The 13,557-nt window shown below is 59.2% G+C and overlaps 1 protein-coding gene across 1 annotated transcript in view; it reads right to left on the bottom strand.

The window, feature by feature from the left end:
• Positions 1-200: 200 nt before the first annotated feature.
• Positions 201-13,557, bottom strand: part of SPSB1 (splA/ryanodine receptor domain and SOCS box containing 1) — a 66,239-nt gene continuing 52,882 nt past the window's right edge. The window contains exons 2-3 of the mRNA XM_077763753.1: positions 9,719-10,561; positions 201-912 (exon numbers count right to left, since the gene is read on the bottom strand). Of these exons, the coding sequence (XP_077619879.1) occupies positions 785-912; positions 9,719-10,412 (822 nt within the window). The 5' untranslated portion in view covers positions 10,413-10,561 and the 3' untranslated portion in view covers positions 201-784. The remainder of the gene's footprint in view (positions 913-9,718; positions 10,562-13,557) is intronic.

A 13,557-nucleotide genomic window follows, 5' to 3' on the forward strand; every position in this document is an offset into this window, starting at 1 on the left:
GGCTAATGTTCCCTGCGGGGCGTGCTCGGGAACTTGGAGCAGAGCCCCCCGGAAACTGTGGCTCCAAAGCCCCAAACAGAGACACCCCCATGCCCAGGTGAGGACACACCACAGACACAGCCCGACGAGAGGGGCGGGTGAGGTACACACATATCCCAGGGAGGGGCAGGTGGGAGAAACGCAACAGGACACTCCAGAGAGAAGGTACTGGAACAAAGTTTCCTTTCTAAGTGGAATAAATAAATGGCTTCTGTTATTGTTAAAAGAATAAATACAGGGTTACCGAGGGACCGACGGCCGGAGCTGATGCTGGGCGCTCAGGTGCCGGCGGAAGGTCCAGTCTTGGCGTGCGTCTGCCTCGGTGTCCGTGGGGAGTTTCTGACGCCCTGAGCGTTGTCTGCCGTGGCACGGCCCACTGGCCTCAGCGCCAGCCCTCATCCGAGCACCTGTCAGCAGCCCTGGGATCTGCGCTTGGCACTGGGACCCAGTGGGTGGTGGGGGTGCCCCACGCCACCCCGAGGGCAGATCAGAGCTCAGCGCAGGGCTTCCTGGGAGTCTGTTCTACGTGTCCTTTTCCAAAGAGGGACCTCCTACGGCATGCAGGGGGCTTCTGCCAACGTCAGGACGGGGACAGAGGAGCCCGGCTCGAGCAGTCCGTGTCCGGCAAGGGCACCAGGAGGACGAAGAGGAAGAGCAGGGACTTCCTCCCGCGGCCAGATGCCAGGCGGCAGCTCGGTGAGGCGGTGCCAGGCGGCTGCGGTGCTGGCGACGCGGGGCTAGAACGTCACTGGTAGAGGAGGTAAGCCTTGAGGGAGGCGGGCAGCGGCAGCGCGTGGATCTCGCCCAGACGCTCCTTCCCCAGGGCCAGGCGCACGGAGCGGCGACAGAGATCCATGAGTGGCAGGGGCTCGGCTGCAGGGACAGAGCGAGGACAGCAGGTTAGTGCAGCTCTGGAAGTCTCCGGAAGGCTCCGGAACGAACGGTGCTCAGGACGATGGCGATGCTATCATGTTAGTTCGTGATGAGACCATTCTACATCTTAAGTCAACCGTTAATAGCTGACACGGAGAACCTGCCTGGGCGGCAGCCTTGGTGACCCCTCTGCCGACACCATCTCCCTTAAGTGTTTATTTATTTTTATGTTTTAAACACAGCCCGATACTTTGGTTCTTTTTTTTTTTTTTTTAAGTTTATCTATTTTGAGAAGGAGACAGAGAGAGGGCAAGTGGGGAAGGGGCAGAGAGAGAGGGAGGAGAGAGAATTTCAAGCAGGCTCTGTGTCATCATTGTGGAGCCTGATGTGGGGCTCGATCTCATGAAGCATGAGATCATGCCCCGAGCTGAGATCAAGAATCAGATGCTTAACCAACGGAGTCACCCAGGCACCCCTCCCCTAATGGTTTATTATGGTTTGCTATGAGGGGCTTAACAAGCACACAGGGACGCATCATTACCATCAGCCCCATTTTACAGATGAGGACACTGAGGGATAGAGAGTCCAAATAACTCGGCCCAGGTCACGGTGCTGGTAGGAGATGCAGCGGGGTCAGAGCCCAGGCCCTCCCTGCTCTGACCCACTGGACGAGCAGTAGCCTTCACTGCGTGACTGTCTGGGCACACGGAAGCCAGCCCTTCCCCGCACGTGCCCCGGCCCCAGACCCCACGCAGGCGTTCAGGAAGAGATTATTCTAGGTGAGCCCCATGCTCGTGGGTCCTGCAGCCATCCCCTGCTCACTGCTGAAGGCACCGAAGCAGGGGGGCCTAACATGCCAGGTTACAGTCTGGGGTTCAAAGCCAGGCCATCCAGGCTCAACAACCACATCCTTAGGCAACAGACCATGTAAGATGTAAGAAACGCTGGCCCGAGGAGACACGCTACAGGAGGCCCAGCCACCCCAGCCTGTAGACGCAGTGTCTATAGAAAGCCTCGGTCCTAGCTCTTCCTTCCGCCCGACAGAGTGGAGCTGAGAGCCCTGGCAAGGCAGAGCGGGAACGTCAGCCCAGAGCCCAGCTTCCACAGTCGGGACCCCATGACTGCCCCAGCCACCGCCAGGGCATCTCAGCTGGCAGCCAGGGAAACTGAGGCAGGGGCTCGCGGCAGTGCTGCCTCAGGCACCTGGATTTGAGAGGGACCTCTGGCTGCAGCCTGAAGGAGCACTTCTGTCCTGTGTCCCCAGACAGCCCAGGACCTGTCTTCCCAGGGGAAGCCTGTGTGCTCCAGAAGGTGTGTGACAGTCGCTCGCTGCCAGGTCCTGGAGGCGGCCGGGGGCACAGTGGGCCTCGCTCTCCCTGCCTCCCCGGAAATGACTCTTCCTGGCTCTCCTCCCGGAAGCAAGGTGAAGGTGCAGGTGAGCCCACTTGGAGGTGCTCAGGGCCGGCCCATGGCGTCCCCGACGTGGGAAGAGCCGAAGCGACCGCATCCGGGCTCCATCCAGGGTCTCCCCTTGACACCAAGACTCCTCTGTGACCAAAACAACTGAGAAAGCCCCGCATTTCCCGTGAGAGCCCCTTCCCCCAATGAGAAGTGGATCACAGCTCTCCGACGTCCGTGACTGTGTCTCAGATTATGAAAAAGAACATTAAAAAAACCCAAGTGTTGAAGAGCAAACCCTACTTCCGGAGGCGCTGGGGGAGTCTGGGGGTGACTGTTGATGAGTACGGGTTCCCTTCGGGGAGATGGAAGTGTTCTAGAACCGATCACAGTGACGGCTGCACAACCGTGAACGTACCAGACCACGGACTCCTACGCTCGACATGTGGGATCTGGACGGCCCGTGGATTACATGGCAATAGAGCTGTTATTAAAATGAGAGTAAGTCTTGGGCTCGATAAGACATTTACTAAACTCCTGGCTCGAAGACAAGCGACTCCCACGGGTGGCCAGCCGCAGCTCAGCGGGAGAAGGGACTGAAATGGTAAGTGTTTTTCATGAAAAGCTTTGTCCGTTCCTGGACGGCGCAGGATGATTACGCGGAGCCCTGCCTGGAGGCAGGAAAATGCAGTAAATGATCTCCCTCCATTTGGGGGTCAAGCAACCCAGGCTCCCCAGGGAGCAGGGCCGGTTTCTCCCGCCTGCAAGCCCACAGGGCCTGGAGTCCCCCTGTCCATCCCGTGCCAGTGGCCTCACATCTGGCTCCTCACTCCCGCCCTACACGGCAGCCTGACCTCGAGTAGACCACTCCCTCGGCCTGGGCCTCAGTTTCCCCATCTGCAATCCAGACCAGATGCTTCCCAGAGTCTCCTCCAGCTGAGATTCTGACGGCCACAAATGTCTCCCAGTGGCTCTTCCCCTGGATGCGCCGAGGGGCCCTTCCGTGGACCGACTGGGGGATTTCGGTGGCCCTTGCTCTCCTCCACTCAGGAGCTCTCTCCACCTGCCCCCATTGGGCCAGCCCTTCTCCTTCCAGGATGCGGCTCAGCCCCATGGGGAGGCCGAGGGGCTTCCCCTGGTGGCTGAAGGTCCTTGAGAAAGTATTAAGAGCCCTTGAATGTGGCCAGAGGGCCATGCAGGGCTGCGGAGGGAAGATGGAGGGCGTTCCCACCACACCCTCTTAGCTTCATGGTGTCCACGGCATCCCACAGGGACCATCATGGAGAAATGTGTCTAAACAACAGAGCCTTATTTTCGGTGACAGCCTACCTGACGTTAACATCCCAGCACCCGCGGCGGCCGTGGCTGTGGGGCACGTGTCCTGCGGCTGGCAGGGGGGCAACGGGCTCAGGGGGTGAGAGCTGAGGGCTAGAAGGTGAAAATACACCCAGGCCCGGCCTGCTCTGCAGTCTGGCTTGCTGTAGGCCCACGTGAGGAGGAAGGTCTGGGTGGCCCCCTGCAGTAGAACCCAGGGGGCCGAGGGCCTACGTCTACCTCCTCCTACCCCCACCGAAAGTGACGCTGGGGAGCCTCCTCGGCCGGCCCATCTTTGGACCACACTGAATGGAGGGGCTGTGAAACCGGAAGGGACGTGTCCTTCGGCCCGATCTGCCAGGCTGAGCTGCAGCAGTAGCGGCCGACAGAGGCAGTGACGCGTGACGAGCCAAACATATGATCGGTCATCCCAGCATCCCGTGGATGGGTCTGCCCTTGGGGGCCGCGAGTGCACAAACGGGTCACTCCCCCCTGGGTCTTACGTGAGGTCAACGATGATGTATAGGGCCACGGTCTGATGGCTTTCCAATGGCTGGGCACAGACCACGAGTGCACTGGCCACAGAAACAGACGTGGGCACCAGACCATGGAAAATGTCCATCTTGATTTCAGTTGGTCGCTGACGGAACCCAGGAAGGCCTCCAGGCTCTGTACCAGCTCCACCCAACAAAGTCAGGTACCCACTCAAGTTCTACCGGGGAAGCTCCCAAGCAGGGAAGGCAAGAGTTTACTTATTTGACGGCCCGAGCAAGGTGCCTTGGCCGCTCTGCGCATCCCCGGGACGCTGAGGTCTCGTCATAAACTTTAAATAGTTTGTATGAACGGGAGGGGCGGGCACTGAGCGGGAAGTGAGTTGGGTGCTATTTACGGGAGCAGAAGGTTGAGGAACTGGATGGTCTATGCGCCGGCTTCCACATTTCTAGGAGAAATGTTTACCTGGTGGCCTATCTGAACATGCACGGCCCAGCACGCCGGCCGGCGGCCCTCCTGCTGCCCAGCTCACGCCTCCAGAGCCCAGGGGCTGTGACAATTCACGGGCTAAATGAATGAACTGTGGGTGTGGGAGGTCAAGGACGGATGTGCCAGGAAGTGCCCCCGATTCAGCCGCATTCCCCTTCCCACCCGACGCCTCTGCCGCTCCGGTGACCGTTAGCAAGCAGCTAATGGTGGGAATGCTCTGTGAGATGGATTCTAGAAAGTCATGGCTGGAGGATGGCCATCCCAGGGCAGGTGTGCATTTCTCCTTAACAGGGAGCAGGTCTTACCGAACAGAAGCAAAACAAAACACCGGCCCCTTGTCCTTGGCAACCAGGGAAGAAGGCTGACACGTGGCTGGGAATGAGGCACCTTTGGTTGCCCGCTCCCCCGACTCTGAGAGCCTGATGTCTTCATGTGGCCAGCCTCTAGGAGGGCCAGGGGTTCTAGAACAAACCCTTCCCTCCCAAGTGGCCTCTCCCCCCCAGAAGGAAAGCCTTCCAGGTTGGGTGATCAGGATCCTTGACCAGGGTACCTCCCCGGAGCCCAGTTGGGATGGGGGTGCAGGAGGGAGCCGCCAGCGGGTGGGGTGCCCCGGGAGGGCATCCCGGGAGGCTAGGAGGACACCAGGAAGAGGTGACCCAGTCAAAAGGCTCCTAAGGAAAAGAGCTGAGCTGCCTCCAAACCACAATCAGGACAGACCTCACCAATTTGAATTGTCTGGGAGCTATGAGAGGGAGTTTGCAAATGCCGAACCACAGGGAAAATGCTTCCTTAGTGGGAGACGCTGTTACAAGCAGTGGGAGTGGGGAGGGCCCATGGGGCAGGGACTCTCCCTCGGGTGACGGCCAGTCTGAGGCTTGCAAGGAGTTCTTTTCTTTCTGCGTCTCCAGGTGGGGGAGTCGGGGGACCAGGCAGCCCAAGCTGGGCCATGTCTCCCCAGTACAATGTCCAGCTCCACCCCTTCGCTCCAGGAAAGAGGAAGGTGAGACCACAGCCCCTCTGGCTGCGTCAGCCCCAGAAGGTCTCAAGGCTCAAGGAGTCAGAACAAGTGGGCTGTGGTCAGAGGCGGCTGGACAGCGGGGAGGTCACGCAGGGGCAGGAGGCTGGGAGAGCAGCAGCGAGCACAGCAGCAACTTTGGCTGACCGGCTCCGCAAACCGCTCGTTGCTCCCTNAGGGAGGGGAGGGCACAGACAACTTCCCAGATGAACAGGTCAGACCGCCCCAGAGGGTGTATGTGACCCTGACAAGATGTATCTGGCCAGGCCTGCCTGCTGCTTGTCACGCTCTGCTCCCACCACGGACCAGGGACCTGGGTTGCCATGACAGTCCCCAGTCCTCAGCTGCCTCGGACGGTAAAGCATACCCTCCTGGTAGAAGACTTAGGCGCCCTTTGACCTCACCCAAAGAGCACCCCATCTGAGTGCCGTCTCACCTTCCCCTCAGGTGGCAGGTAGCACGGAGGTCTCCTGGGAACGATCTAGAATTTCCACCTCCACATCTACAGTGGGAAGAGTGCCCCCCACCCTGCTCTAAGTTCAGAACCACCCGGATCCTCAGAGCATGGCCCTCTTGGATACAGCATCTTTGCAGATGTAATTAGCTAAGGTAAGGTCGTGCTGGAATAGGGTGGGCCCTGAATCCAATGGCTGGTGTGCCAATAAGATGAGGAGAGACATAGGGGGCCATGTGGTGATGGAGGCAGAGACGGAGGAATGTGTCCACAGTGAGGACAGTCATCAACCAGACGAAGCCAGGAGGGAGGCCTGGGAAGGGCGCTCTTCAGAGGACCCAACCCTGGGCACCTCGATTTTGGACATCTGGCCTCCGGAACTGTGTGAGATTACATTCTGGTGGTTGAAGCACCCATCGGACACACCACCCTTCCTGTTCCTCTTCTGACCCTCCCCCCACCCCAACCCTAACGACTTCCATCAAGGTCACCAGGGATGGCCTTGTTGCTGGAGCTGATGGACGACTCTCAGCCGTCACCGTACCGGACCTGGCATCTCCTCGTCCTTCCTAAAGTCCTTTCTTCACTTGTTGTCCAGGAAACTGCTCTCCCCTCAAGCCCCATGGCCGCTCCGCCTCCTCTCCCCTCTGTCCACCTGACCCCGAAACATCGACACGCCCCAGGGCCCGGCCTCAGCCCTGCCTGCTCCCTCCCTAGGCGAGCTCATCCAGGGATCTCAGCTTCACACACCGTCACAGCCATGGGTGACTGTCACACCCACCTTGTCTTCAGACAGAGCCACCTCTGTGTGCGTCTAGCGTCTCAAGCTTATGCTCCCCACCCTGGCCCCAGCGCCGGTCACCTCTCCCCTGGACATGTCACGGCTCCTCCCTGCCTCCCAGCGGCCACTCTTGCCCCCACGGTTCATTTCTGTGCAGCAGCCAGAGTGGTCCTTCTGGGGCACGACATGCTCCCGGTACAGAACCGAGGAGTGGGTGTGCGGGTGAGGCTGCCATTTACCCTATTCTGTGGGTGCGTCCGGCTGCTGGTGCTACACCAGCCTCACGGGTTTTCCTATCTGTATCCTCCAAACTCAGCTGGGTGTGCAGAACGGGGCCCATGCACAATGGACTGGGACTGTGGAAGTCGAGAGGGAAGGGCGCCCCGGTATTGCTCAGCACTGCAGCCCGGTAACCAAAGAGTTCAGGGGACCGATCGCAGCTGCAGACTCACGAGCCAACCCAACTTTTCACCCAGACCTCTTCCTCTTGCCTTTGAACTTCCCTGATGCTGCCTTCACGGAGGCGGACTTGACGCCTGGCCTCCTGTCTCCTAGTCCGACTGCCTCTCGAGTGAACCCTTCCCTCGCTGCGGCCTGGATGCCCCGGGGATGGTCTTTGCTGCCTCTGGGGGAGGCACACTTGGCTTCAGCTTCGGCACCGCATTTCCGGGGAGGGAGGTATCCTCATCGTTAATCACGAGAACCCCAGGTGAGCTCCGGCCACCTCGTACTTGGGAGTCTCCACCCAAGACCCTGCTGGCAAGTGCAGCTCTCAGCAACGAATTGCCATGCCCGCGCCCCACTCCTCTCGACCCTTGAACACTTCCCCAGCAAGAAGATCACAGAAGTGTCCGATGTCCCACCTGACCCAGAGCTAACAAGACATCCATTTATAAGATGCCTGTCTGGGCCTCCAGGACACTTTGGGGCCTCGCCCTGACTCCACAGAGGATTAGCTCTGGCTGAGTGTGCCCTGACTTGCCACGGTGAACAGGCTGGTCCCCTCCGGGCCACTGGGGGGGCGTGTCTGCGTCCTGTGTTAGAGCTGGCTGTGGGGACAGTGGGACCCTGAAAACGCACAACACGGATGGCCTTCTTCCTGGAGGGCATGGGGGCAGGACTGCTCTGTGGAAACCAAGAGCCCCAGCGACCTGGCAACACGGAGGAGGGGGGGGCCATTCATTCATCCGTCTGGCTGCACAGAGTGGGTATGGAACGACCTGGGGCTCTGGTCACCCTTCTGCCAGGGCCAGGGCTCCCGAGATCCTAGGTGCAGGGCAGGATGTGCCTGATTCTGCCAGTCCCTGTCCATCCGGGCCCAGGCAGATTTGGCTGCAGACTTTCTACTGTGGAGACAGACTCATAGAACTTGCTCTGCTAGTTCCCTAGACCAGGTCTGAGATAACATCCGGGAGGAGGTTACCTGCTGGACGAACACCTGACTTCTCCTGTTGGGAGTCCCATGACCTAGGGGTACCAGGTTGCACAGGTGAGTTCATTGCCATCACCCAGCCAAAGCCAGGGGCAAGGAGCGAGGGAGAGAGGGGCGGTGGAGGCTTAAAGCTTCCCTCTGCTTTGTGTCCCTGGATATTTTCTCTGGTATCTTCCAAGGCTGAGGTAGGGAAGGGGCATGGGAGAAGCTGAAGGTCTGGAGGCAGCATGAGCAGGGTAAGCATTTGTGCTTCTGACCCCGGCAGGGGCTTTCCTGACTGCTCACCCGGCCTAAGGGGTGGGGTTAGATCTTGGGGTGCCAGGCCAAACTTGCCCCTTAAAAATGGCCAGCACATGGGTGGGCAAAGCTTTCTGTATCACCCCCTTTTCAAGGTGGGGTTTGCAGACGGTAGAAGGGGCCCAGGAGAGAGTGAGGGCCAAGCATGGGGATGGACAGTTCTGGAACCCTGGGACCTCCTGCCACCATGGGGTCCCAGCCACAAAGCCACCCATAGAACCTTCTCCACTCCCTAAACTAGGATGACAGTGTTGCCACATGTGGGCTATTCTCACATGTGGTCTGAGAAAGGCCACTGCCTTTTCCAAAGGACCAGTGGAAATCACTGCTGATTCAGCCTGCTTCTAATCCACATGATCCTCCCCAAAGGCCTGACATCCTGACTGAACAAGCCCCTCCAGGGGACTCTGTCCCCAGAGGAATCAGCTCAGAAGACACCAGCACCAGAAGAGAGAGACCCTAAGCCTGTCTAATGAGCAAGAGAGGACACTGGCTTTCATTTCTGTAAGAGGTCCTCCTACCCCCAAGACTGCAAACCCCAGCTCAATAATACCCTGGCTACCATGCTAGAATTTGGCCAACTGCAGATCAAAACTGGAAAAAATGAGCATCTATGCAGGCATCCATCCATCCATGCATCCATCTATTCATCCAACCATCGAACCATCCACTCATCCTTCTATCCATCCATCCATCCATCCATTCATCCATCCATCCATCCACCCACTCATCCATCCATCCCTCCACTCATCCATCCACCCATCCACTCACCCATCCATCCATCCATCCACCCACTCACCCACTCATCCATCCATCCATTCATCCACTCATCCACCCATCCACCCACCCACCCACCATCTATCCACTCATCCATCCATCCATCCATCCATCCATCTATCCACTCATTCATCCATCCACGAGGTGCTATCAGGTAATCTGGCCGACTCCTGCTAGAATTCTTCATGTAAGCGGAGGAAGGCAAGAGTGGCCTCTGAGTATCTGAATACGCTGGGATGTCTACCTAAAGGCAGTTTAGTTCCAATGACTGTGAACTTTGGCCAGGCCCAGCCAGCACCCCGGGGGCACAAGGAATCCAGGAATGCTGCCACACTGGACAGCCCAGAAGACACTTACGGTCGAGGCCATTCAAGTAGCGCATGCGGATCTCACAGTGGCCCCAGACGGCACTCACCACAGGATACAGTTTTTTGCCCTTGAGTCCTCGAAAAGCCACTCCCATGTACTGTCCGTCCACAATGAAGCTCAGAGTCCCGTCATCCATGTCCAGGGCCACGAGGAAGGAGTCGGGGACAATAAATGTCTCATCCGGCTCCAAAAAGGCCGGGTATGTTTTGCTCGGCTGGTTTTTGCCGTCATGATAGAGCCGGTTGCGCCCCAAGTCCCAGCCCCAGGACTCGTGGTTATTCCCCACGAGGGTTGTGTACCCCACGGAGTGGAGGGGGGCGTCCGCCGTCGCCACGCCCACCACGGCGTGCGTGCCCCGCTGCCTCATGGCCCAAGTGATCTGCCACACGTGCAGCCCACGAGTGTACCCGACTTTGCCCCTGATGGCGTCCGTGCTCTGGGCCACCGGATGCCGGTGGAAGATCAGCTTGTCGTCCTCCTTCACGAAGACGTTGAGCGACCGGTCATTGTTGTTCCACGAGTGGAGCAGCTGGATGTCGTGGGGCACGGGAGGCATGTCCAGCAGCAGGTCCAGGCGGGTGGGCTTGCAGTAGTCGAGGCCCTGGAGCTCCTGCTTCAAGGGCCGGTACGTGGGGTCCCGCATGTCCACAGTCTTGATGCCCCCAGTGACCTTCTGACCCATGTTCGCCTTCGGTTTCACCTTTGCGCGGACTCCCAAGGCAAACTCATCAATCGCGGGCTCGCCTGTCCAGTTTTCCAACGAGGCCCAGACAGAAGTCCCAGGGAAGGTTTCCAGGCGGCCTCTGCAGACCACGGGGCGCTCGGTGGTGCCTAATGGATGGAAAGAGGAACCGGGGTGAGCAGGGCGTGCGGGAGGAAGGGGAACGCGGTGACCGGGACGTGTCCCAGCAACCCCAGGCCCTGCGCTCCCAGCTCCTCAGATGCAGGGCTCTGGCCCCACGGCTACACTGCCAGGGAGGGGCTGTCCACCAGCAGTCGGCCGGGAGACTCGGGCTCGGGGACCAGGCCTCACTCTCGATGGCGTTGGCTACACGACACTCTCCGGACACCTTATCACGTTTCCCAGGGCAGAAGGCCAAGTTGGCATGGGTCCTGAAATCGGCCCCGGGGCGGTGGGCATCTTCCTTGGGCAGAGCAAAGGGAAGCTATGTCCCTTCCCTGCTGTCTGGAGGGAAAGTGAAGCCCCGACCAGGTGGCTGAAGCTTCTAGACTCCATTTCCCAGCCCCTCCTCTTTTCTAGCACAGTTGCTTCTAGGGGTCCCCACTAGGGAAGGGGACCCCGGTGCAGGCGGAAAGCCCACTTGGGGCCTCCTGGCTTGCCGGTCCCTGAGGCTGCAGTGACATCCCCAGCAAGTCCCGTGTCCCTCTTGGGCCGCGGCCACCAGTGACGCCCTTCTCATGGCCCCTGGTCAGGTGAGGATGAAGGCTCTCACCCCCCACCCCCAGGTAGTTCTGGACCAACACTGAGAGTACCGTCACTCTTTTTTTTTTTTTTTTAAATGTTTTATTTATTTCTGAGAGAAGAAGAGAGACACAGTGTGAGCAGGGGAGGGTCAGAGAGACAGGGAGATACAGAATCTGAAACAGGCTCCAGGCTCTGAGCTAGCTGTCAGCACAGAGCCCGATGCGGGGCTCGAACCCACGAACCATGAGATCATGACCTGAGCCGAAGTCGGACGTTTAAACGACTGAGCCACCCAGGCGCCCCGAGGACCGTCACTCTTCCCCAGCCACACCCTTCAACAGCCCATCTGGGGAGGAGGCCCAACTCCGAGACACCTTGTTCCTCCCACTCTGGCTTCACCAGGCCATGGGGTCGGAGGAGAGGCCTCTCTGCCTCTGTCCCCTCCTCTCCATTGGCTGTACTGCGAGGACTACGACCAAGGAGGAGGGTCTGATACGTGGGGCAGACTGACCCCCCCCTCCCCATTCCCGGCCTTGGTGTCCAGCCTTGGCGAAGGGAAAAGAGCATGCCACTCTGGTTTCCAGAGTCTCCCTCGAGAAAAGCTTCTTTCTGCCATCACAAACCTCCTTGGCCCGTGGAAGGGACTCTTGGCTGTCTGGTCTGGGGGACGGGCTCCTAGGGCCAACCAGATAAGGGAGAAGCAGCCTCCTGGCTAAGTAAATGCAACTGAGTGAGCAACTGGAGGGGCCGGGAGAGGCCATGGTGCCTGGGGTGAAGGGAATCCAAAGGAGCCTGGGGAGGGGGTTCCCGGGGGTTCCCCTCTGCAGGCGGCCCCCAGCTTTTCCACTACGGGAGTGATGGAGCATCGGCGGGGAGATGGGGGCAGGGACCGTGCGGGGGAATCTGGGAGAAGGGGCCACGGGCCTCCCAGTGGGGTGCCTGGAGGCCAGCAGGGCTAGGAGGTGGGGAGGTGTCTGCAGTCTCTCGGGTCTCCCCGCTAACCTGGAAGGGCCTCCTTCCCCTGGGACCACGTCTTCAGGGCGGCCAGGCCTCTAGGAGGCTGGCTCTCGGCAGAATAAACGTCCCTGTGCGGGAACACTTGGACCCCCCTCCCGCATCTGAGCGAGCACGCCACGCTTCTCACCCTCCTCTTTCTGGTGCGGGATGGAAGGCTTGTTCGCGCCCTGACGCATGGTCATTTCTTCAGAGACAAGCTAGGACTTCTTGTGTCAAACGTGCGCAAAGCTGGTATAGAGCAGAGGGGTCCCTCTGCACCTAGAGGACCACCCTGGCTCTGGAAAGTTCAGTGGACATTGTGACCTGATGTCCTAGATCGCCAATTTCAAGCTTTCAGGCCCATTGAGTCCCAAGATCCATCGAAACCTCCAGGACTCACCTGTGACCCCAGAGGGGGCACCCGGGTGCTTGCCAGGCTGTGTGGGGGTGGGGGTGGAGAGAGCCAGAGTTCCGGGGTGCAAACATGGTCCTGGTAAGTGCAGAGATCGGGGGCCACCAGGCTGCAGCCTTCCCTGACTGCCCCCCTCTTCCATGTCTCCCCAGGCTCCATCCGAGTATTTCCCTGAGCGGGTCCGGGGCAGTTCTCCAAGTCAGAAGTACCCATATCACATCCCTGCCGGGCACCTCCCCCTGGCTGGTGCCCCGTGACCTCTCTGTGCAGGACTCTGGTGGGGACCCAAGTCAGCTCTCTGGAGGACGGGAGGGAGTGGACTTCCTCAGAGAGCTCATTTCACTGCTTCCTGGAGCACAGCGGCCACTGCCCTTCGGTGGGATCTAGCCCAGCACCTCAGCGTTCCCAGGCTGGGCCCAGGTCGGGGAGTCAGGAGGAGGCTGGGGGTCGGGGCGACACTCGGTGGGCAGGACACGTGGGAGAGGAAGGTGGGGAGAAGTCCTTGCAACACATTAATTTAAACCACTTGGAGAGATGGGCATCTGGGTGGCCCAGTTGGTTTAAGCATCCTGACTCTTGGTGTTGGCTCAGGTCATGATCTCACAGTTCGTGAGTTCGAGGCCCATGTTGGCTCTTCACTGGCAGCGCGGAGCCTGCTTGGGTTTCTCTCTCCCTCTCTCTCCAAATAAATAAACAGTAAAAAAAAAAAGAAAGCTCTTTGGAGAGAAATGGGTGGAAATGGAGAATGGGGAAGGTGGAGCTGGGGAAGGGATGGGGGGTAAGAAAGGGAGAGAGGAAGGGAGCTCTCAGGCCTGTGAGCTGAGGCCTGTATACATATGACCCGGGATCAGCAAACTTCTGGTTTAAAGGGCTAGAGAGTTTCAGGCTTTGAGGCCAGGCAGCCTCTGCCAACTGCACAGCTCTGCCTTGTGGCCTGAAAGCAGCCCGGGATGTGCGTCGATAAACGAGCAGCGCTGAGTGCCAGTAAAACTT

The sequence above is a fragment of the Crocuta crocuta genome, unplaced genomic scaffold (genome assembly GCF_008692635.1).
Source record: "Crocuta crocuta isolate KB4526 unplaced genomic scaffold, BGI_CrCroc_1.0 scaffold13, whole genome shotgun sequence".
Lineage (NCBI taxonomy): Eukaryota > Metazoa > Chordata > Mammalia > Carnivora > Hyaenidae > Crocuta > Crocuta crocuta.